This window comes from Helianthus annuus, chromosome 11 (genome assembly GCF_002127325.2).
Source record: "Helianthus annuus cultivar XRQ/B chromosome 11, HanXRQr2.0-SUNRISE, whole genome shotgun sequence".
NCBI classification, from domain to species: Eukaryota; Viridiplantae; Streptophyta; class Magnoliopsida; order Asterales; family Asteraceae; genus Helianthus; species Helianthus annuus.
This window is the reverse complement of record NC_035443.2, coordinates 165,311,348-165,337,706: the sequence shown is the minus strand read 5'-3', so window position 1 is coordinate 165,337,706 and position 26,359 is coordinate 165,311,348. Positions and strand designations below refer to the sequence as shown.

Below are 26,359 nucleotides of genomic sequence, written 5' to 3'. Positions count from 1 at the left end.
GCCTATCCGAAAAACAACATTTTATAAAAACTAAGTTTTTTTTAAATCCTATTCGACGCGTATAGCCCTATATGTGCCGTATAGGTCCAATGTTTTCCACCAGATTTGAACCATTCTCAGGTTTAAAAAAATACCCTCATCCTACATGGGGCGTATAGCTCTATACGCATTGTATAGGTACGAGGTACAACCAATGTTTGGCTTTAAATACAGGAGATATGTACGCGCATAGAAGCATATACGTATCATACAGGGTGTCTCTATACAATACGTATTGCCCTATACGACACGTATAGGGCACCAGGGGATGCCCAGATAAATAGGGGCGGTGGTGTACCAATAACCGATCCCTTTAACATTAGTTGGGGATTTGTATTATTAACTGTTGTGAAACTAGCCTATTAACACGGGAATATTGGCAGAATTATAGGGAGAAAAGAACTAATATTTCATTGATAGGTATGATTTACAATGAGATACAATAGTGGTATATATAGGTGTACAAAACCTTCAGAGAAAGCTAATCTATTTTTGGTGTTGATAACCACATAATGAATATATTCATAACACTTCCCCTTGGTTATCAACATAATACGCTTGATGCTACCTCGTTAAAAACCTTGCTAGGAAAACCCGGTGGGTCAAAACCATAGCTAAGGGAAAAAGAGTGGAGCGTGTAATGCGCATTAGTTCCCCCTGATACTTCTAGATCAGCTTTGTTGCCTCATTAAAAACCTTACTAAGAAAACCCAATGGGACAAAACTTAGTCAAGGGAAAAAGAGTGCAACTTAAATAAGTGTCCCCCTCATTTTAACATGTATCCTTTAAGTGACGTATGTCCATCTCTCTTTGAAAGTTGGTCAAAGCTTTTATAGTCAATGATTTGTCGCTCGATCCCTTAATGTGCAATCCTTTATGTTGAGCAATGTTGTATAATCTTCTAACAAGACTTTTGTAACACCCCGAAAATGTAAAACTTTATATTAGAATTATAAAGTGTAAAATAAACAAGAATAAGCTAACTAGGATAAATAACCCGGTTAGTTAGAGGTCTTGTAGTAACACATGAATAAAGTAAAAGCCTAAATTATAAACCCAGTTGAAAGTTTAGGGACCTATGTTGTTAAATAAGAAACTTAGTTACATAAAAAAAAAACCAAACACACTTTTGTGATGTCTGGTTCGATCAAAAGCAGGAGAAGGGCGACCCCCATTCTCAAAAACCCTAACATTCAACAAAACTCTCAAATTGAAGGTTCAAAACTGATCCAAAACGAAATCTGAGCTTAGATTCGTGATCCTCATCGCAGGAGGGTTATAAGGTATGTAAAATTTGATGAGAATTCTCTACTCGAAATTCTCATTAATTTGGGAAATCTGAAATTCGATGATGCATGTTTGTTAATTGAGTGGAATAGGAATGATATAGTGTCTAGGAGTAAAACCTAGAAAACAATATGTGAAATCATGCTTAAATTCTGAAAATTTCATGAACACATTAAAGGTGATTCATGGGTTTTGTGAGAAAATGATGAACACTAGAGTTTAGAAGGCTATCCTAGCGTAAATTGATTCATAGAAACTGATTTATGAAAATTTCATGCTTGATTCTATATGTGGTAGCTAAATTAATGTTAATAGAGGCCAAGAGACAAGCCATGAACTAGAATATAAATGATATAAAATTATGCCCTATAAGTGTTTGTAGAAATGCCTCAAAGAAGGCTCAAAACTGCGAATTAAGTTAAAAACGCATATTGTGATTTTTGGGCGGATTATGTAATGTGTAATTAAAAAGGAGTTCTAAACATGCTATGGTTGAACTCTATAGGAAAGGATACCGGAGCATCGAGTGGACAAGCCGGTGGTGACTTGCGTTTGAAAGGAGTACATTGAAGGTATGTAACTTGACCCGTTACATTAAATGAATTGTTAATAAATTATGCGTAGTCGCATTCTAGAATAGAAATTTCATTGATTTTTGTGACTATGATTGCTACTCGAATTAATAGAGTTAAAATCGATAAGGAACCGTTTGGTAGTCATCACATTGGAGGATTTCCACAAGATGAGCCAACGGGTCAACAATGGTGTAAATTGTAGTATTGGTGTTCTAATTAGTTAGCAACGGTGACATCAATACAAGAGCGTTAAACCATGGAATTGGTAAGGAAACGCAAGTGATGCTAAGCCCCGGATGATGGGTACAAGGCGCCATAGGCTTACTAGTGAAATGTAGTAAAATAGATAAAGTTAGAATGGGTCGAATGATAGTATAGTGGCTTTTAGCCGTATGATCGGTGAGTCAAACTTTGGTATGATGGTCGTAAGGAATATGTCCGTAATGAATTTACAAACATACAGGAAAAGAATCGCCTAAAACGACGTGTGGATTCGGGTGAAATCCACAAAATAGACAAATGGCAATGTTACAGCGTCCACTGTAAGTTACGGTCTCCACCGTAACTTACGGTGGAAAACAAAAACCTTACGGTGATTCATTACTGAGTTACGGCAGACCAGAATCATACAGCATCTACCGTAACTTACGGTAGACACCGTAAGTTACGGTAGAGCCCAGAAAACTACGTATTTTATTTTCACATTTCGATGTCGGATCTTGTTTTTATGTACTATATTAATGTCAAAATTAACGTTTTTAGTGGTTTTGACCCTAGGTGACGATGTGGACCTTACGGACGGCGGTCAAGCAAGTTTTGAAGAACCGAACACACTTAGAAGCTTCCGCAACATCTAAATTTAATCGACAATGTTTTGAAATGTAATCAATTAGCTAAACAACTTATGAATGTTTGAAATACTATGTTAGTTGACTAATGTTTTGCTACTCTCCAACTATATCTATGGAACTTATGTTATAATTGGTCGTCTTTTATGTATAATTACATGAATTATTATTATATTCAAGTAGTAATTAGACGGGTGTTACAAGTTGGTAATCAGAGCTTAAGGTTGTCAACAAAGTGTTCGGTTCAAGCTTGATCGATCGTCCGGTAAGAATTAACTTATTATTTTAGTAGATTATACCTTGTGCAGTAAGAAAGGAGACGTGAATAGATGTGCATGGGAAGAGTGTGTTAATTCACTCAAACCCGGAAAAGTGCACTAAAAGTGAACGGTTAAAGCAAGTTAGGAACTTGGCTAAACCGAAACAAATAAAGTTATGTTACAAATGAAATGTTTAACGTTTAATGTAAACATTTCAGTTTCAAAGATGTCGGAAGGAAACGATGATGATCCGGTGCAGACAAGCACCGAACAAATGAAAGAGATTATCGCCGAAGAAGTGGGGAAGGCAATTGAAGGTAGTCTATCCGGGTTTATAGACAAAATACAAAACACGGTGTTATCATTAGTTGAAGAACGGGTCAAAAGGTTGGAAGATAGTGTCAATCTTATAAAAGAAAAATCGGGTGAACGCAAAGGGTGTTCGTACAAAGAATTCATGGCGTGTAAACCGCCAATCTACAACGCGGAGGTCAACCCGATAATATGCCAAAGGTGGTTAAGTGATGTCGAAGGGGTTTTGAACGGACCCATTGCGACGTAGGCGACTTTGTTGCTTACAGGACGGGTCAATTGAGGGGTCAAGCCAAGGATTGGTGGGACAATAAAAAGAAGGAAATAGGAGCCGAAGCGGCGAGGATGATGACTTGGGATGAGTTTACGGTGTCGTTCCTTAAACATCATAGTCCCAAAGCGGTTATAAACAGGATCAAAGAAGAATTCATCCAACTAAGACAAAAAGGTGAAACAATCGACAAGATCACGGGCATCTTTATGGATAAGCTGAGATTCTGTGACGAGTTAGTCACCACTGAAGAGCAAAAGATATACTACTATTACAACATGCTGAGTGCCGAATACCGGGAGTTTATGACTCCGTCAAAGTACGAAACTCTCACGGAGATTATCAACACCGCTCGGGAGCGGGAAATCGAGCTGAAGAAACAAGTTGAGAGGGGCGAGCGAAGGGCACAGGATGTGAATCCAAGCCCTACAAAGAAAGCTCGAACTGCTAAATCGGGAAAGAAGGCGGATGCTAAAAGTGGGTCGCCCAGTTGCAAAGTATGTGGAAAAGGACACAAGAGAGAGTGTCGGTTCAAAGACAAGCCGTGCCCAATATGTAGTAAAACGGGGCACACGACGTCTCTATGCCCGGGTAAAGTTTCAGTTTGCTACAAATGTTATCAGCCCGGCCACAAAAAGTCCGAATGCCCAGACCTAGTTGGAAGAAGGGATGTTAAGGAATCTCCAGCAGAAGCCCCAAAGGCAAAGGCTAGATCCTTCCAATTTACTGCGGCTGAGGCAAAAACGGAACTCGACGTGGTCTCAGGTATATTCACGATTAACTCGATTCCTGCACGTGTATTGTTTGATACGGGTGCGAATAAATCCTTCATTTCGCATGGATTTATTCGACACCCTTCATTTGTATTGACGAAATTAGTTGTGCCCTTAGAAGTTGAAATAGGGGACAACAAAAGCTTCATAGTTTGTGATATTTGTCGAAGTTGTAAATTAAACATTGATGATGAAGAATACTTAATAGACCTAATCCTAATGTCAATGGGAGAATTTCAAGTAGTTGTTGGGATGGATTGGCTGTCTCAGCACCACGCGAAGGTCATGTGTTTCCGTAAGGAGATAAAGCTAACATCTCCTAGCGGAAAGCACGTTACAATTTATGGCGAAAAGGGAGGCAATCCTATAATATGCTTAATGATGAAAGCTCACAAGCTCATGAAGCGAGGATGTAAAGCGTTTATGATATACGCAAATGAGCCCGAAAAAGAACTACCGAAGATTGGAGACGTACCCGTGGTATGTAACTTTGAAGATGTATTTCCGGATGATTTACTGGGAATGCCGCCTGAACGGGAGGTAGAGTTCGGAATCGAATTGATCCCGGACGCGAAAGCCGTAGCTAAAGCGCCATACCGACTCACGCCGTCGGAATTACAAGAGTTGATGTCACAGATTCAAGACCTGCTTGACAAAGGATTCATAAGGCCAAGTGTGTCTCCTTGGGGCACACCGGTACTGTTCATGAAAAAGAAAGACGGAAGCATGCGCATGTGTATCGATTACCGGGAGTTAAACAAACTCACGGTAAAGAACCGATACCCGCTTCCGAGAATAGATGATCTATTCGACCAGTTACAGGGCGCGAATTGGTTTTCAAAGATTGACCTTAGATCGGGGTATCACCAATTAAAGGTCAAGGAGGAAGATGTGCCGAAGACGGCTTTTCGCACGCGATACGGACATTACGAGTTTCTCGTAATGTCATTTGGGCTGATAAATGCGCCCGCGGCTTTCATGGATTGCAAGCCAATGCTAGACAAATCGGTCATCGTGTTCATAGATGACATTTTGGTGTACTCGAAAAGTGAAGCCGAGCATGCACACCATTTACAAGAAGTGTTAGAGACACTTAGACGAAAAAGGTTGTATGCGAAATTTTCTAAGTGCGCCTTTTGGTTACGAGAGGTGCAATTTCTCGGCCACATCATAAGCGCCGATGGAATGTTGGTGGATCCGTCAAAGATCGAGGCCGGTCAAAATGGAATCCCCCGAAGAACCCCTCGGAAATTAGAAGCTTCTTAGGACTTGCGGGGTACTATAGGAGATTCATTCAAGATTTCTCCAAGATTGCGTCGCCACTAACAAAGTTAACCCGGAAGGAGGAGAAGTTCATTTGGGGTGTAGAACAAGAGAGGGCGTTTCAGACGCTAAAAGAGAAGCTAACACAAGCTCCGGTATTAACGTTGCCGGACGGAGTCGAGGATTTAGTGGTCTATTCAGATGCCTCACTGTCGGCGCTCGGGTGTTTTTTGATGCAACGGGGCAAAATTATAGCTTATGCCTCAAGACAATTGAAAGTACATGAAAAGAAATATCCCACGCATGATCTTGAATTGGCTGCGGTGGTATTTGCATTAAAAATATGAAGGCACTATTTATATGGGGTAAAGTGCACCATATTCACCGATCACAAAAGCCTAAAATACATCTTCGATCAGAAGGAGTTAAATATGCGCCAGAGATGATGGTTGGAAACAGTGAAAGATTTCGACTGCGAAATACACTACCACCTCGGAAAGGCAAATGTGGTGGCGGATGCTTTGAGCAGAAAAGTGGACTATGTCCCAATACGAGTAAGGTCGATGCAGCTTGTGGTGACCTCGGGTATACTTGAACGTATCCGAGAGGCACAAGTAGAAGCAGTGAAAGAGGAGAACTGGAAGAAGGAAAGAATAATCGGCCAGTTGAAGGACTTGTCGGATGGAAAGAACGGATTAAAGACTCGATCCGGAAGGATATGGGTTCCAAATACTTGCAGAGTGAAGGCGTTATTACTTGATGAAGCCCATAAATCCCGATATTCTATTCATCCGGGTGCGACCAAGATGTACAACGATCTTAAACAAAATTATTGGTGGCCCGGAATGAAGAGGGATGTGGTGAAATATGTGGAGAAATGTTTGACATGTTTGCAAGTCAAAGCAGAGCACCAAAGACCATATGGTAAGCTGCAACCATTGGATATCCCAGTTTGGAAATGGGAACAAATTACAATGGACTTGCTGACCAAATTGCCCAAGACCAACCGCGGGTTTGATGCTATATGGGTAGTCGTGGATAGATTGACGAAAAGTGCTCACTTCATTCCGATTCGTGAGACTTATACATCCTATAAAATGTCGGAGGTATACACCAATGAGATCATGGCACATCATGGAGTACCGATATCCATTGTGTCTGACAGAGATACTCGATTTACCTCAAACTTTTGGCGTGAGTTCCAAGAACAAATGGGAACTAAACTGTTCATCAGCACTGCTTACCATCCACAAATGGATGGGCAAAGCGAAAGAACGATACAAACGTTGGAGGACATGTTACGGGCTTGCATTATCGACTTCGGAGGAAGTTGGGATGTTTATCTACCCTTGGTCGAATTTTCATACAACAATAGCTATCACGCGAGCATAGAATGGCCCCGTACGAAATGTTATATGGTAGAAAGTGCCGAACCTCGGTGTGTTGGGGAGAAGTGGGTCCACGCGAACTAGCACATACGGATATAATCCGAACTACGAATGAGAAAATCGAATTGGTCCGAACTCACTTGAAGGTAGCACAGGATCGACACAAGGCATATGCGGATAAACGAAGGAGGCCGATTGAATTTCAGGTGGACGATAGGGTAACGTTGAAAGTATCGCCGTGGAAAGGAATAATTCAGTTTAGAAAAAGAGGAAAGTTGAGCCCAAGATTTATCGGGCCATTCAAAATCTTAGAACGGGTTGGCAAGGTAGCATACCATCTCGAACTGCCCGAGGAGTTGAGTGGGACACATAGCACGTTCCACGTGTCACATCTCCAAAAATGTCTACCCGACGAAACTGCTCATATCCATTACGAGGACATCGAGGTGGATAATAGTCTTAATTACGCGGTAAAGCCGATTGCGATTTTAGATCACAAGGAGAAGACCTTGAGAAACAAGGAGATCAATCAAGTAAAGGTCAAATGGGAACACAGAAAGGGTTCGGATACCACCTGGGAGTCCGAAGAGGAGATGCAACGGCTCTACCCTACACTATTTGGTATGTATTTCGGTTTCGGGGACGAAACCCTTTTTAACGGGAGTGGACTTGTAACACCCCGAAAATGTAAAACTTTATATTAGAATTATAAAGTGTAAAATAAACAAGAATAAGCTAACTAGGATAAACAACCCGGTTAGTTAGAGGTCTTGTAGTAACACATGAATAAAGTAAAAGCCTAAATTATAAACCCAATTGAAAGTTTAGGGACCTATGTTGTTAAATAAGAAACTTAGTTACATAAAACAAAAACCAAACACACTTTTGTGATGTCTGGTTCGATCAAAAGGAGGAGAAGGGCGACCCCCATTCTCAAAAACCCTAACATTCAACAAAACTCTCAAATTGAAGGTTCAAAACTGATCCAAAACGAAATCCGAGCTTAGATTCGTGATCCTCATTGCAGGAAGGTTATAAGGTATGTAAAATTTGATGAGAATTCTCTACTCGAAATTCTCATGAATTTGGGAAATTTGAAATTCGATGATGCATGTTTGTTAATTGAGTGGAATAGGAATGATATAGTGTCTAGGAGTAAAACCTAGACAACAATATGTGAAATCATGCTTAATTTCTGAAAATTTCATGAACACATGGAAGGTGATTCATGGGTTTTGTGAGAAAATGATGAACACTAGAGTTTAGAAGGCTATCCTAGCGTAAATTGATTCATAGAAACTGATTTATGAAATTTTCATGCTTGATTCTATATGTGGTAGCTAAATTAATGTTAATAGAGGCCAAGAGACAAGCCATGAACTAGAATATAAATGATATAAAATTCTGCCCTATAAGTGTTTGTAGAAATGCCTCAAAGAAGGCTTAAAACTGCGAATTAAGTTAAAAACGCGTATTGTGATGTTTGGGCGGATTATGTAATGTGTAATTATAAAGGAGTTGTAAACATGCTATGGTTGAACTCTATAGGAAAGGATACCGGAGCATCGAGCGGACAAGCCGGTGGTGACTTGCGTTTGAAAGGAGTACATTGAAGGTATGTAACTTGACCCGTTACATTAAATGAATTGTTAATAAATTATGCGTAGTCGCAATCTAGAATAGAAATTGCATTGATTTTTGTGACTATGATCGCTACTTGAATTAATAGAGTTAAAATCGATAAGGAACCGTTTGGTAGTCATCACATTGGAGGATTTCCACAAGATGAGCCAACGGGTCAACAATGGTGTAAATTGTAGTATTGGTGTTCTAATTAGTTAGCAATGGCGACATCAATCACAAGAGCGTTAAACCATGGAATTGGTAAGGAAACGCAAGTGATGCTAAGCCCCGGATGATGGGTATAAGGCGCCATAGGCTTACTAGTGAAATGTAGTAAAATAGATAAAGTTAGAATGGGTCGAATGATAGTATAGTGGATTTTAGCCGTATGATCGGTGAGTCAAACTTTGGTATGATGGTTGTAAGGAATATGTCCGTAATGAATTTACAAACATACAGGAAAAGAATCGCCTAAAACGACGTGTGGATTCGGGTGAAATCCACAAAATAGTCAAATGGCAATGTTACAGCGTCCACCGTAAGTTAAGGTCTCCACCGTAACTTACGGTGGAAAACAAAAACCTTACGGTGATTCATTACTGAGTTACGGCAGACCAGAATCATACAACATCTACCGTAACTTATGGTAGACATCGTAAGTTACACCGTAAGTTACGGTAGAGCCCAGAAAACTACGTATTTTATTTTCACATTTCGATGTCGGATCTTGTTTTTATGTACTATATTAATGTCAAAACTAATGTTTTTAGTGATTTTGACCCTAGGTGACGATGTGGACCTTACGGATGGCGGTCAAGCAAGTTTTGAAGAACCGAGCACACTTAGAAGCTTCCGCAACATCTAAATTTAATAGACAATGTTTTGAAATGTAATCAATTAGCTAAACAACTTATGAATGTTTGAAATACTATGTTAGTTGACTAATGTTTTGCTACTCTCCAACTATATCTATGGAACTTATGTTATGATTGGTCGTCTTTTATGTATAATTGCATGAATTATTATTATATTCAAGTAGTAATTAGACGGGTGTTACAACTTTAGGTGCCTCCTTCCAAAAAAATATCATATGTCCACGATTGTCTTTTGTTACATTCCTGCATCTACAAGACTAACCAAGCTTGTTTTGATGGGTTAGTAAAATATAATCAATTATCTAATATTTCTTTGAACTCGTTCCAACGTCTCTTCACTTACAAAGGCTATATCATGACAATAAGCTCAAGTGAAAGATATTATAACCATACATAGCTAGCAAAACATATTAGTGCACATATGCATTTAACGATGGTACTTCTAGAATGAGAATCTCTACTTTGGTAGGAGATGATAATATGCATTTCTTATAACAAGTGACTTAAGAACCTTTAACATACTTTAAGGTTCAACAATGTCCATATTAAAATATCCCAACATCATCTTCTAGATGTACTTGAGGGATTGATAAAATATAATTACATATATACTCGAACTGCAGTTCGAGTAATAATTAGACTGTGCCAATGTCTTTCAAAAATTCTCCATCTAAAAGCTCGACAGTTTCTCTCAATAATGCCTAGACGTCATCACTGTAAACTGCGATTATAGTGAACTTTTTGAAAGTAGAATGTTGATAAAACATTGCTAATTTAATCAAACTTATATCCCTCTTTAGGCGAATATCTCGAGTTGTACAACAATCGACCCGACTATTTTAGTCCATACATATTTTGTTAACATCATCTAGTATGTTCTTGAGGTTTTGACATCAATGCTTCTGGCATTATCAATCCATGAGGGAATTCATTCCATCTTATCCAAATATGCATGTGCTTTCACTCTTCAGAAATTTTGCTACATAAATTTGCCCATTTAACACATAGATATCTATATTATATGCAAAAAAAAAAATGTCATGAACACTTGCTTAGTTGCTTTTATCTCCAAAATCCATATTGTACAATGCGTGTACACTATTTATTGAGATATCATAATCATCATGTACAAGTTTTCTATGTATCATTATTGGTGCACAAGAGTTACATCGTTAAGATGTTTCAATTCACCTTTAGGTAACTCATCAGGAGTTCAGTCGTATTCAAATATGAATATACAACGATCATACTGTTCTCAAGAACTTTATTTACATGATTTTGATAATTTAAATCCTCCAGAGACTTTCATGTAAACTTTTAGTATCAAGTGATAAATATTATTCATAAGACGCATGTCAATTCTCTCTTTAATATTATTACCAGACTAGTTAAATATTAGAAAGCTATTGTATCCACCACTGAAGAATACGATTCCTCATAATAAATATTAGGTCTTTGCGAAATCCTTGTGCCACCAATTTTGCCTTATACCATTTACTTTTCATTTATTGATTCGCATAAAAGACCTGTTTGTTTCTAATATGTTTTACAACATTTGTTGTATAGACTACTGGTCCAAAAACTCTCCATTTCAATAGAGAATTCAACTCTGCCTCATTTGCGTCTTTTCGTTTTGGCCAATCATTTCTATGTTTACGTTCATAGGCATATCTCAAATCTTGATTCTTATCATTTCATCATTACAAGCGCTATATTATATACAAAAGTATAACGACGTCGATTTTATTTCGATTCCATACATATCTTATACATGATACAACTTATCAAGATCTCTTTAGTTTCAGGTACCTGAGGTTCTACTTGAACCATCATGTCTACCGTCTCTTCAGGAGACCTTTTTAATATAACCCTGACTTGACCATCTTAATTAGTTGCTCCAACTTTCGAGGAATTTTATTATTGGAATTGACTAGTCTACCACGCTTCAGGCGTGCCATAGACTCATTACCAATATATTGTCCCTCTAAGACAATTATCTTAATTGGAGCATTAGCAGTTGACATATATTACTTAATAGTCATTTTTTTCAGGTCAGTGAATACGTCTGGTAATTATTTTCCTAATCTTTGTGATGAGTTATCCTTTGAACTTCTGGTTCACATTGTTTAGTATGAGGATCAATGATGATTCATTCTAACTCATTTCTATTTCCAACTGCTTTTTATCTCCCCCTGATGTTGGGAATGTTAATCCATTAAGATGGAGATCAATTAATTGAGCCGTAAATAAATATCTCATGGAAGACTCTATTCGTTATCATATATTCCCAACACCTTTTAAAGTCTCATCTTTGTGCGTAGTGGTGGATCAATACATATACCGCACAACCAAAATCTTAGAAGGGACATCTTTGGTTCCTGACCAAAAACCAACTATAATGGGGATGATGTATTATAACTTGTTGGCTTGATGTGAACTAGTGTTACTATATGAAAAATCACATGTATCAAAACACAAACATAAACTCGTGCTCTCATGATCATTGACTTTGCAAACATTTGTAGACATTCATTTATTGTCTCAACAAAAACGACTTCAATGATTATTAATAACTTGTGAATTATATTCACCGTTATAACCAAAACGAATATGCCAATATGGAATATTCTGCTTGTTATATCATTAGCTAAACCATAAATCACACAAACTTCAAGTTGTAAATTTAATAACCATTTAGACGATGCATCGATTTAAAAACAAACTAAATGGTATCATGAGAGGATACTTATATCCTTATTCCAATTCCATAATATATCGGAATTTACATCCAACCTTAGTTGGCAATTAACAACATCCAATGAGATCAAACACTAAATGGTAATTATCAATGAAGAATCTTCTAGTTCATTAACATATTTCACATCATCGTTGACTCGGAATGGTCTAACCGGTCATGCCAATCAAATATCATGATCTATAAACTTCTACTTTATGATTGTAATGTATTACTTACACTTATGCACAAGATATAAGACATATGTATATATATATATATATATATATATATATATATATATATATATATATCATTTCCACATATTATTCTTATAGAATCACTTTCTTTATCTGCCACTTGTGGTGGTCAGTCTCATTATTAACATAATCATTGTTGTATTTTTTGATGGTTGACCTCATTAATAGTATGACCATCATTACAATTTTCTCAATTATGTCCATGATAATGACATTTTCAATGATCACTATATAATCATATTATGAACTTTTCATGTGATATTACTACTTCAGGAGCATATCTTCAAATGTGATAAATGGAAAACTTTATCTAGTTTCTCCTTAAAAAATAATATTTTTTTTCTCATTATATAATTTGAGAAAAAGCTACATTACTGAGTCATATAAACTTTATTAGTCAACCTCTTACGACCTTTTATAACTTGATAATGAGATTTAGAAAGTATGACATGTGTCATGTCTAAGCATATTTATACTCTTTCATCATAGTTGTGTTAAACCATAACTCTCGTTTAATGATTTTATTGAATGCTATATATATATATATATATATATATATATATATATATGATAGCATATAAAATACATTACATACCATACACTCAGATTATATAATACATGACATTACATATATTTGCTTGTAAGTAAAGAAAATGGATATTTCATAATCTATCATGATATAACCAATCACATGCATATCTTATAAGACATTGCTATATTACGTAGTTCACTAAACACACATGTTACAATAGTGTTGGGTTCATGAATCAACAATTTTAAATAATTCACTTTGGTTTAACAAAACACATATTGGTATAAAATATGTTTTGTTAGTTTAATCATTCATACCATTTTAAGTGTAATGAAGTACAAGCAGATTAAAAACAATTTTCATGTAGTAATAAAATTGCATAAACTAGCATATTAGAATCAATTTTCATACAGTAGCCAAATTGCATAAAGTAGCATATTATAATCCATTTTCATACATTAATAACATAATTCAATATATTTATCTAGTGAAAACTTAACAAAAATAAAGATACCATAATAATAATCAAATTTGAACCACATGGGAATCGAGATGCATAACTTTTGCAGGTAAAGAGTTAAAAATCTCATCTAGTGATACATAAGTTTTTAATATAACCCTGATTGGCTTTAAATACAGGAGACATGTACGTGCATAGAAGCATATACGTATCATACAGGGTGTCTCTATACAATACGTATTGCCCTATACGACACGTATAGGGCACCAGGGGATGCCCAAATAAATAGGGGCGGTAGTGTGCCAATAACCGATCCCTTTAACATTAGTTGGGGATTTGTATTATTAACTGTTGTGAAACTAGCCTATTAACACATGAATATTGGCAGAATTATAGGGAGAAAAGAAGTAATACTTCATTGATATGTATGATTTACAATGAGATACAATAGTGGTATATATAGATGTACAAAACTTACAGAGAAAACTAATCTATTTTTGATGTTGATAACAACATAATAAATATATTTATAACATTAACCACTTTGTTTTTAAAATTATTGTAAAAATTAAATATATAAAGCATGTGTACATAACCTAATTATAATATACCTTAGAAAAATATTATGACTTTGGTTCTACGTTTTTGAGCGTCCTCGAGCCTGGCCTTCTCATAATAGAAATTCTGCAATTTGAGGCCATGTAATCATGCAAGACAACCTTGCTTTATCAGAGAACCTTCCAACATCCCTTGTGGTTTTCCTGCCTTTACAAGCAAAATTTATACTTTACAAATTATTGATTTATAACATTTTTTATGGTTTGTTTTATCCAAGTCATTGGAACTTATCCAAGATCGTCTAGCATTACCATGCATGTTTAACTTGTCGCGTTAAACATTTTTTTCGCTTGTTGATGCTTCTAATTACAACAACGATTTAGATCCACATTTTTCTTTTCATAAATTTTAAGTTGTTGTACATTAAACACCTAGACTTTTAAATCATTAGAGCAAATTAATAAGGTATTGTTACAAATGAGCATGTATTTTAGGCTTATTTATCAAATGGCAACAATACTTTAAACTAATAGACGGGTCTAAATAAGTTGGGGTGGTGCTCATAAGCCATTATAAATACTGGTTAGAAATTTGAATCAAGCCGATCCCAAGTCAAAATTAGAGTCAGTTTAACAAACGGGTTTGACCATGTGTTTTATCACTTTTATGTGTATATATCAGCTTTATTTGGTTCAATGGTCTAAATTAGCCTGTTATTATACAAAAAATGTAATAATATTTACGTAATATAATTTATAACTACATAATAAAATTTATTATTAAAAAAGAACAGTACATATGAATAAAAAGATCCAAGGCAAGCTTGTAAAGCATTACCTATAGCATAACTCGAGTTTTATGCACAATTAGGGGACGATTCTTAACACGACTAAAACGTAACACGAAAAATAATGTTTTGAGTCTGCTAACACGCCCCATTTACTAAATAGGTCAACCATATGTTTAATAACGGGGTTAACATGACACATTTAGCAAATAGGTTAACCATTCTAAAGGCTTTAAAAAGTTCACATATAAACTTTAGGGACAAAAAATGTTCACATTAAAGATTTTTTTAAAATTTTTTCCTCTAACTATTAAATTCCAAAAATGGAATTAACTTTCATTCTTGCTTTCAACAATTTTTTTTTTTAATCTAATCAATTCTTTGATCATTTTAATCCACCTCTTCTATTCTCGAGCTAAGTACATATAACCAAGTTTGTTGATTGAGTTATTGGTTGTTTAAATTGTTACTATGTCATTAGGTATTACTTATTCTAATAACTGACTTCTATTCTTGAGCTAAGTACATATAACCAAGTTTGTTGATTGAGTTATTGGTTGTTTAAATTGTTACTAAGTCATTAGGTATTACTTATTCTAATAAATGAATGGTAGACCGGTAACATGGTACGAACACTTACAAGTACCAATGTGTTCAACCCAACAATTTTGACACCCCTAATTACATAGTTTCTTAATTAAACGAGCAAATTTTGAGAAAGCTAGTTTCAAACTTTACCTTGTTTACACACTATTGATGTAAATCTACACAATTGGATGGTGGCCATGATGCACTATGCTTTGCACTCACGATGGTGGCAATGTATATCTATGTGTATAGTAAGTATCTACTACTATATAACATCTTTATACCACAATATTAATAACAGTAAATTTTAAAAATATACAAAGAGTGATTTAAAAGTTTCCTCCCTCCATAAAAACCCTCCATCCACCAATCACTCTCAACCATTCTCCAACAATTTCCCTCTAAAAACAACTTTAAAAAAATGACTTCATCATTTCAATTCTTTACATTCCCACTATGCATCTTACTCATCCTCCATTCCTCCACCACCTCCACCACCCTATCCCAACCCACCGCCACCGCTCCTCCGCCAACCGGCCCCACCAACATCACCAAAATCCTCGAAAAAGCCAGCCAATACACCGTCCTCCTCCGCCTCTTCCGCATGACCCAACTCGGCGACCAAATCAACACCCAACTCAACAACTCCGATCAAGGGATCACCCTTTTCGCTCCCACCGACAATGCATTTTCCGCCCTAAAACCCGGCCTCTTGAACTCCCTTTCCGACCAACAAAAGGTCGAATTAGTACAATTTCATGTCGTCCCAATGTTCCTCTCAACCTCGCAGTTTCAAACCGTTAGTAATCCGTTAAGAACACAAGCTGGCGACACTACCCCTTACACGTTTCCTCTTAACATAACCACCAACGGAAACCAAGTCAACATATCCACCGGAGTTGTTAATGCCACCGTGGCAAACAGCATCTACACCGATGGTTCGCTTGCGGTGTATCAAGTGGACACTGTGTTGTTACCCATGAGGATGTTTGGTCCTCCGGCGCCGGCACCGGTTCCTGTTCCGGCGAAAAAAAGTAAAAAAACTAACGCCGGTGATGATTCTCCGGCTGCTGATGACGGTAGGGTTAGTGCTGACGTGTCAAGTGGGGTTGGTTTGAATCAGAATTTGCTAGGGTTTATTGTGGGCCCTGCTGTCATTGTGATGTCTTGTTTGTGAAATTGGACGGTTGTGATTGTGCCAGATTGGATTACCGAATTGGGTCCCACCTGTCGTTTTGTTTTTCTTATTTTGTTTGCAACCTTTGTCATCCTACAATTTTTCTTGTAATCCTTTACAGTGAGTAAAGTAAAATTTATTTACTTTATTTAATTTATAGCTTCTATATATTTCCATCCTATAAATTAGTACCATTTTCTTGTTTTATTTACTTTATAACAGAAGAAAATAATATACTTTTTATAAGAAAAACATATTATAATTAAATAATAGTAAATTGCCATTTTAGTCACTGAGTTTTGGCAAAAAATTTCACTTTAGTCCAAATAGTTTTTTTTTTCTATGGGTTCCCGACTTTTCTAATTTTTTGCCATTTTGATCATATGTCCTAATTCTATCCAAAATACCCAGTTAAGTCAAGGGGTATTTTGGTCACTTTACTATTATATCTTGTTTTTGTCATTTTCATCCAAAACACTTTTCTAGGTATTTTTTGGAGTTAGACCAAATGATTAAAATGACAACAAATCGAAAAAGTAATAGATACAGAGGAGAAAAAAACCTATTTGAACTAAATTGATATTTTTGGCCAAACCTCAGAGTTTAAAATGACAATTTACTCTTAAATAATTTCTATAAACTTGTGTTTATATAGATGCTGTTTGTTTTTGCAGACATAAATTGTCTGCAAGCTGATTTCATCTGTTTTTATATCTGCAACTGAAGATGTGGTTTGAAGACCTGCAAGCTGAAAATATAAGACTGTTTGTTTTATAACCTGATAATGTCTACACATTCAACATCCAACATATCCATGATCCAACTCACATCAACTCAACCCCTGCTTCTTCCTCTCGATGACTGATCGGAGCCGGTTAATCGGCCGGCCACACCCTCACAACTCTCCTTCTCACGAACACCCTCCCACACTCCGACACCCTGAAGAACAAGGAGAGAGAGACTGATAAGAAAGAAATCCGGAAAGGAGGAGAGAAATCAGCAGAGCCGGAGCCGTCTCCGACGGCGGCCTAAGGACCAGAGAAAGAGAGAGAACCGGCAGAGCCGGAGCCGTCTCCGACGGCGGCGGTCTGATGATGATGATGATTTTCTGTGGTGGATGATGAGGACATTGGAGGTGGTCCGAGAATTGAGAAGAAGAAGAGGGGGTGGAAGGAGAGGGAGCTGGAGATGTGTTGAAGGAGTTGTGTGAAGACAATTGAAGCAAGAGTTCATAGCTTTTATTTTAAGATAAAATAAGCCATTTTCAGATCTTCTTTAAAAAAAAAAAACAAATAGTCTTCAAGCTCTTATTTCTGCCCGCCTGCAGACATAGGCTCCTTACAGATATTTTAAGTAAAAACAAACACCCCCATAGTCACCATGTATTAAGAACGAATAATCATTTACTGTCTATAAAGTTGTGTTTATATATTCACCATGTATTAAGAACGAATAATCATTTACTGTCATTTAGATGTTTATATATAGTTTCGTTTAGTTTACACATTGTATGATTACTGAAAGATATATATATATATATATATATATATATATATATATATATATATATATATATATATATATATATATATAATATAAAGTAATATTTTTCCTTAAGAAGTTATGTATGATTGTATGTTTATGATCTAAATTTGTGTTAACTCATTTTGCCATTTATATTTGGAAGTGATTGATTAGGGGTTGGTCATAATTTAATGCAGTTTATGCTAAATGAAATTAACTCAATCTTACCATGGGAACCAGGTAAAAATATTAGCAAATTACTTATAGAAAAAATCAAATGATTATGCAAAGTAGGTACTGATTTTGAGATAATTACAGTGTATGTGTACATATTTTTGTAGTTCTTTAACAAAAATGTCAGGTTTGTTATGAATATTATCTCATAAAATTATTAAATGAAAATTGATTATTAAAATTTAACTATGTTATATCCTTGATTATATATTGTGTCTCAAACTGAAATTGATTATTATGATTTTAGCTATATTAGTCAATTTTTGCATCCTTTCCACAATTCTACTATAGAAGTCCACAAAATCAAAGGGAACAAGAATCCTACAAGTAAAAAAAATTCAATGTTATGTATAGTATGTGAATGGAAGAGCATACATTATAATATACATTCTATGATTACTAAATTATATAATATTACGATGATGTAATACTGTACACTAATAAATATATATTTAAACTAATTGTCGGCGTTGATCTAACTTGTGTTAAATCACAGTAATTTAGTTGTGCGGCTTATTTTTTAAAGTAATTAAGTTAATTTCAGGCCGTTCCAAAAAAAAAAAAAAAAAAAACATTAAGTTATTTCAGTGAGTCATAATTTATGCAAATCAATAAGCAGCTAGTCAATGTAAAACAAAACTTATGTTTGACATCCTGGCTTTTAAAAATATAACTAATTAGAGCACGTATAGTGGTTAAATAAAATAATGTCTGGCATTATTCAACACGTTGCAGTCCAGTCAGCATGGGGCATTATTCTAAAACTGACGTAGTTGGGCATTATTCCAATAATGCCATGCAATCATTTCACAATTATTTTTTTAATTTAAAACATAAAAAAATTCATTAATTTAAAATAAAAATTACACTACTTGAAATAAAATAAAAAAACCGAAAATAAAACAGAAAATAAAAAAATAGAAAATAAAAAAACCGAAAAAAATTAAGTTAAAAAAAAAAGAAGATGATCTAGAGTCCATATTTTCTCGAATTTTTGGCGACGCATTTGCGCAAGGATCAACGCATCGCCTTGGAGGTGGTCGATAGGTTTGGACAAAAACTCAATGTCCTTTTCCATTTGCCTCGCCTCTTGCATCTCGTTAAACTTTTTGGTTTCGGCCACTCGTTCTTTCATAATCTCATAACGTTGGTGGCCGAGGTCGCGAATGTCTTGGAGACGACGGTTCATCTCCTCGAAGTCTTCCTTCAACTCGAGATCGGAAGACGACTCCACCGTTTTTTTCCCGGTTCGCTTATCCTTTCTTCTACCGGGCGGTCGGGTCAACTCTTCTTCAAATTCCTCGTCAACGTCAACCACCTCATTTAGATCGATATTGCGGGCATCCGATGTCGGTGTTTCAGGGGTCGACGGAGGATGATGTTTTTGACCGTTTAGCTCGACGTCTACTACTAGACGTCATGGTACCTACTAGTGTCCACTTTGGACTTTTTCGTTGTAGATCCCAAAGCTTATAGTACGGGAAAGGGCATTTCGTTTTCTCGAACTCGTCCAAAGTCTTCGTTAAAATCCCGACGTCACCTTCACCGCTCGGGCGATTATCGTAGTTACGTTGGTACACTTCTTGGAAGTAGGGGTGCAAACGAGCCGAGCGGCTCGCGAGCTACTCGAGATCGGCTCAAGAAAAAGCTCGAAACGAGCCGAGCCTTATCGAGCCCGAGCCGAGCTTGAGCCTCAAAACAAAGCTCGTTTGTTTATCGAGCCCGAGCTCGAGCCTCACATGTGAAGCTCGTTAGGCTCGTCGAGCCTTATCGAGCCTTAGTGTAAACGAGCCGAGTTGAGCCGAGCTTATTTAAACTTGTTTACAAGCCGACCTCGAACCTAAAAATAATCTTATTTAGTAAACGAGCCCGAGCACGAGCTTTACTTATCGAGCTCGCAAGCCTAAAAAGTCTATTATTTATATTATTTTTATTTAATATACTAATTAATAGATAATAAACGAGCCAGCCCGAGCCGAGCTCGAGCTTGATAAAAGACAAACGAGCCGAGCTCGAGTTTTGAAAACAAAGCTCGAATCGAGCCAAGCTCGAGCCCGAGCTCTCATAAGTTAATCGAGCTCGAGCTCAAGCCTGGCCGAGCTCGGGCTCGGCTCGGCTCGTTTGCACCCCTACTTGGAAGGCATGACACTTGTTGATGATGTCGGTCCATTTGCTAGAAATGGAATCTTTGTCTCGATGTTCGCCTTGACCCCACGTGCTAAAAAAGAGTGTATGAACCCTATCCCAAAAAATAGGGCCCTTTTGAAAGTTTGCTACAAATTGAAAAAATAAAAGTAAAATTATAAGTTATATGTTAAAAATAAAAGTAAAAATATAAGTTGTATGTTAAAAATAAAAGTAAAAATACAAGTTGTATCTTAAAATATAAAAGTTACCAGTTTCGTGGTCCTCCGAAACGTCGAGCCACGCCCGAGTCAACGTGAATTCCTCCTCCTTCGTCCATTTAAGGTGAGTTTTTGTACGTCGAGGTTCGTCCTTTTCCTTCTTCTTATGCGACCTTCTGCCGCGTTTCGATTTCTCTGGCACCGGTTCGGGTTGCGTCTCCGGCACGACATCGACATCGGGTACGGCTTGTTCTTGTGAAGGTTGCGACCCGCCGGCTTGACCATAGCCGAAGGTGGGAGGCATGAACGGAGTGGCGCCACTCAAGTAAGCCGCGTAGTTTAAAAAGCCCGGGTCCATGTCTTGAAGATTATACGGGTTTTGCGTTTGGGTTGTGTTCGGGTTAATGGGTCTTGCGGGGACACCAAAGGGGGGTCGGAATGGATGCATATTTGTATAAAATATAGAAGAAGTAGGAGAGAAAGTGTGATTTTTTATAAAAAATAGGAAGAAGTGGGTATTATTTATATAGTGGGTAAATTTTGGAATTAAAAAAAAAAATAAAATTATTAAACATTTGACCGTTGTCAACAGTCATCTCTTGGCCCAAGTAAATTTTCAGCGTTTTATTTAAAACGCCAACGTCCATTTTTTCGAAAATAACACCAAAAAACGCATGCTGTAATGGTGGGGGGGGGTGTTTTGCGGCGTTTTTTTTCAATTTTTTTTTTTAAAATACCGCCCCACTACGGGTGGTCTTATAGCAAAGTCATATCGGTTATATATGCAAGTATATGTATACTGTTTTTTAGATAATTACAGCGTAGGGAAAGGTTTAAATGAAAACCATTAGTTATTGTGAAAACTCGAAAACTAATTAAAAAAGTCAAAAAAACATACCAAATTTTTTTTTTCATAACAATTTTTGCCATTTTTTATATATATAAAAAATTTTCAGAAAAAAAAATTGTACTGCACATGTGTAATACTACACATGTGTACTACAAAAAAAAAAATTTTTGAATTTTTTTTTATATAAAAAAACCTGCGATTTTTATAAAAAAATTGAAATTTTTTTTGTGTGTTTTTAGGCTTTTTTTAGTTAGTTTTCGAGTTTTCACAATAAAAGTGGTTTTCATTTGAACTATCCTCTTACAGCGTATGTGTATACATTTTGCAATAAATATAACAAAATAAATAATGCCTTGCGTCATGTTTATAAATTAAAAAATATCTCTCATAATTTTTTTTTCTGTTATATTATAACTGGTTATGTATTTCGCATAACTAAGTAAATATGTAACATGTAAATAAATAAATAACTTTAGAATTTAGAAAGCAGAAATGAACGTGGGAAATAACCGTATATGGTAAAAAAAACATAAGTCGAGTGGGGTTTAGATAACGTTCACAGACGAAACAGTACAAATTAAAGAGCAGTAAACAGTTGTACATGCAGAACAATAAAATGCTGTTTACAAAAGACATTCAAATGCAAACACTTCCTTTGTTTCACTCTCTTTTGTCTTCTCCCACTGACAATTCACAAGATCCTCTTATCATCTTTCTAAATAATTCCTTGTATTTATTATTTCAATTTATATATATAACTAATTATTAAAAAGTATCTTCCCCCAAAATTTTGCAAACTTAGATTTTATTAGAGAATCCAAAATAAAATTCCAAAACGTTTCAAATTTATGCAAAGTTAAGAGTTGATATGATCAGTGTATATGCTGTCTACTATTGTTATAAGATGGTGATTTGCTTATACTAATTGTGCAATTCTTGTTGGGGAAAATTGTAATCAGTGGATAATCTGAGACGCGTATGATCACTTTCAGATAAAAGTATTTTGATGGTTCTTCATCATAATTCAATCAGATACAACTTAGAAATTGAGAACATAACCACTCAACACAAACATGCACCCCCACACATCCTAACTTGCTTGATGTATATCATAATTCACTTTAGTCACCAAATCAATTCCGATTACATTAAAATATACAACAATTCTAATTTATATTGTTGATTCCTGTGCACCAGAGAGAGAAGAGGGAGAAAGTAGGAGGTAACCGGGCGGTCGAAGCAAAAATAAAACGCGTATTTTAGCAAAAACACACTGCTAATCCTTCATTCAATTAACATATAGATAACTAGCGATGTTTACAGTCTAATTCAGTAGTTTAAAATCAAATTTCCTATAAGAGATTTTATTTCAATCAAACCGACTTAATTATAACAACAAACCAATCCAAAGTATATTGGTTCCACCGGTTTAGGTTGATATCTTAAAAAAAATAGCATTTAACTGAGTCGAGGGTTTGAATCCATCAGTAGATAATAATATAAAGTTAGAAGTCGATTAAATTGTTGTTAAAAAAAACTATATATATGCCTCAGAGTAGGAGTATAATCATACAAATCTAGAAAACTTAAAAATTAATCAGATTTCTGATTTCAGACCATTTAGTTTCTTAAAGGTTACTATTAGTATATCTTTCCAAAAGTATTTTATAAGTTCCTAGTAATTTTTCATCTAAGAATGCAGATAAATTAGCTGATGTATCGACCCATTATAATTTTATAATTACGTGTGAGATCACATCATATCATAATATAAACATTTATCAATGAAAAATATTTTAAAACTTTTGAAACACTTTAGTTATAATATATTAATTTTAACTTTACACTTATCAGTTTTCATAATTAAATAAAAAAAAGCTGATTAACTACTTCCTAATTAATAATTGAGATTCTCATCTATTTTAACGTGTACACAAATATAGAATAATTAGCATGTGAAATATACGTGTAACGGTCGTTACAACTATCACAAATAGTGACCGAAAATGAAATCCATCGCTACAGTAAATCATCCAAATAGCTAAAACCCCACAAAGCGTCATTAAATACAATTCCCCGATGCTAACAACTGTCACTAAATACATCATTTATGACCCCTATTAAATTGATTAAAACTCGTCGCAAATTTGTTCAACTCTTGTTGCAAGTTATATGACACATTCCTCTCATTTCTTGCGACACCAAGAAAATCCCTAGTAAAATCTCCGTCACCAAACTCACCACCACCGGATCCTTTGCCTTGCGACAGTCCGTCCGCCGCCCCCGCAGCCGCCGTAGTTGTTGGCATCATCATCAATCTATCACCACTCCTAGGGCTTGAAAGATTGGAAAGAGTTGAACTCATGACCCCAAAACCGGCATCATTTCCACCGGAAACCCTAGAACTTGTGCTTCTTGTGGACCCCATTTGAGCTGCCTTTTGTAGTAGAGCGGTTGCTGACATGTTGGCCGCCGCCGGCGGCGGAGGTGGTAGAGATGAGCACATGAGAGTGTTTTGAGGTGTGGAACCACCACCAAAGTTGTACATTGAGTGTTCTTCATCTTTTAATGATAACCCTTGTGGTAGACCATTGTATCTACCCAACCAATTCATCATCTCTGGTGGTAGCATTCCGGCGTTGTTGTAGGTTGAACTTGATGGTGCTAGAAACGTTGGGTGGTTAGGGTTTTGATCTAGGTGGGGATTGGTGGCATTGTGGTCCAACCAAAGTGGTAGTCTTGGTTTTGCTCCATTGATGTCAATGTTAGTGTCTAAACCTCCACCAAATATGGCTTGGATTTGTCGATCGCCTCCACCGTTGCCACTGCTGCCACCGCCGGTATCGTTCATCATCATCAAGTCATTCCGGAAGCCCATGTTGGGAACTAGTGGTCGTGATGCAATTCTTGAGTTTTCTTGCATTAGAGCATCACAAAATGCTCTATGTGTTATGAAGCTATCCTTCCTGTTAATTTATGCACAAACAAACATGCAAAAATCTATACATATACAAACTAAATCAAAATTAAATAAAACAGTTGCGGAACCAGAACATTTTAAATACGGGCCAACATAATTATCTTCTGATAATTATCTGTACCGACAACTAGGAGGTTTAATTATCTTTCGATAATAATCTGTACTCATAAGTAGGAGGTGGAGTTCATGTTTTTCTTTAAAAACGTCAGATTTCATATATAAAAACCAATAAATCCTGGTGACATAATCGGTACCAGACCCTCTTGACCCCTTGTTCCACCAGGAATGTATTGAGTAACAAAAAAGTACCTTGAAAACAATGTTCCACAATCGCATTTGTACTCTCTAGTACCACAAATCTTGCTATGAGCTTTCCAATCTGATTGAACTGCGTACTTCTTCGAACACTTCTCGCACTTCCATTTCTTTTCTCCATGTTTCCGGCTGAAATGCTTCTTAACTCCAGTGAGATCTCCAAGAGCGCGAGAAGGGTCATGATGAACACAACTCTTCTCCGGGCATATGTAAACTTTCTTCTTTACCACTTCATTTTTGTTCCTTTGCTTAAGTTTCCATGGCAAGTTATGCCCTCTTCTATGAAGTTGTAAATTCTGGTCCCTTTGAAAACCCTTGTTGCATATCTCGCATACGAATCGGTTGGTCGCCATTAGAGATGTTGGTGATAAGGCTATCACCTCAGCTTCTGGATCTGTAAACATTAGATATCACAAATCAAAATCCTTAAAATCATTTAAACGTCTCAGCGTCTCTCTATCTCTAGGAATACACATAGATTTTGCCCTAATCCCACTCTCCCAACCCTATCTCTCCTTAGTGAGATTTTACTGTGTACTTTTTTTTATTGAGTAAAAGAAGACGGGTGCCTCTCTTACCTGGATTGCCGGCCTGATTCCGCTTTCGTTTACCCGAAACCAAAGAATTGTTATTAGGGTTAGGGTTTGGGATGGGGTCATGGATAAAGGATGTGAGGGAAGAAGGTGGTGATGAAAACCCATCACTAGACATCATCTTTATGGAATCTTTAACAAGTAAAACAACAAATTAGGGTAGGTGAAGAATCGAAAGAGCTTGTAATAACTAGTAAATAGACATAAACATGAACAGATAAAGATTAAGATGCATATGATGGATTATGAAGCTCAATTAATGTTGCTCAAAGATGAAGAAAAGCAAGAAAAAGAAAGAAACTCCATAGATTATTCTTGCTTGAGTTTTGAATCAAGTTGTGAGACAGATTGTTCTGTCTTTTTGCCTTTGTTTGAATCATATATATCGTAGAGAAAAAAACACACAAATGATAGCTGCATGAAAAGATAACATTCCTGTTTCTCTCTCACATTTACACACACACACACGAAGTGAGAGAGAGATAGAGAGAGAGCCTTATCCTCCACGGTTTCCATGTAGAATAGAGCAATCATGGACTCAATTTGACCACGTCATTCTACCTCAAAATATCGGATTTTTGAAATTTTGAAAATATACTTTTGTTGAAAATACATGTTCAATTTACGTAAACTTTATCGAAAAATCTAACACACAAGAACGAAGAATCTAAAGTTACTATGAAAATGTTTTTATATATTATTCTAGTACTTAAAAGTGTACCACTTAAGTGGAGCAGGTAAAACTGAGGTGCTATAAAGTTTGGAAAGAATACCAAAGTGTAGCAGTTAGGGTCAATGGTCATTTGTGCCAACATCGAAGTCATCTAAAAGGTTCCTGTGTTAGAAGATCTACTCCCACTTTTCATGCTCTCTGATCTTTTTTCTTTCTTTTAGCTTTTGTTTAAGT

The 26,359-nt window shown here is 36.2% G+C and overlaps 2 protein-coding genes across 2 annotated transcripts; one reads left to right on the top strand and one right to left on the bottom strand.

Annotated features, from left to right (window-relative positions):
* Positions 1-15,805: 15,805 nt before the first annotated feature.
* Positions 15,806-16,775, top strand: LOC110884791 (fasciclin-like arabinogalactan protein 12). The gene has a single exon (XM_022132509.2). The coding sequence runs from the start codon at positions 15,856-15,858 to the stop codon at positions 16,609-16,611; it is 756 nt and encodes a 251-aa protein (XP_021988201.1). The 5' UTR covers positions 15,806-15,855; the 3' UTR covers positions 16,612-16,775.
* Positions 16,776-23,504: 6,729 nt separating this feature from the next.
* Positions 23,505-26,016, bottom strand: LOC110884790 (zinc finger protein BALDIBIS). Its single transcript, XM_022132508.2, has 3 exons — positions 25,438-26,016; positions 24,854-25,253; positions 23,505-24,530 (listed from the first exon to the last, which is right to left on the bottom strand). Exons 1-3 carry the CDS (start codon positions 25,571-25,573, stop codon positions 23,669-23,671), a joined length of 1,398 nt encoding a protein of 465 aa, XP_021988200.1. The 5' UTR covers positions 25,574-26,016; the 3' UTR covers positions 23,505-23,668.
* Between the last annotated feature and the right edge of the window lie 343 nt (positions 26,017-26,359).

Excerpts from the sequence above, each read along its gene's own strand:
- LOC110884790 (XM_022132508.2), bottom strand. The coding sequence starts at position 25,573 with ATGATGTCTAGTGATGGGTTTTCATCACCACCTTCTTCCCTCACATCC. Across the intron at positions 25,254-25,437 it reads GAATCAGGCCGGCAATCCAG|ATCCAGAAGCTGAGGTGATA; the intron begins GTAAGAGAGGCA and ends TAATGTTTACAG. Across the intron at positions 24,531-24,853 it reads TGTGGAACATTGTTTTCAAG|GAAGGATAGCTTCATAACAC; the intron begins GTACTTTTTTGT and ends ATAAATTAACAG.
- LOC110884791 (XM_022132509.2), top strand. The coding sequence starts at position 15,856 with ATGACTTCATCATTTCAATTCTTTACATTCCCACTATGCATCTTACTC.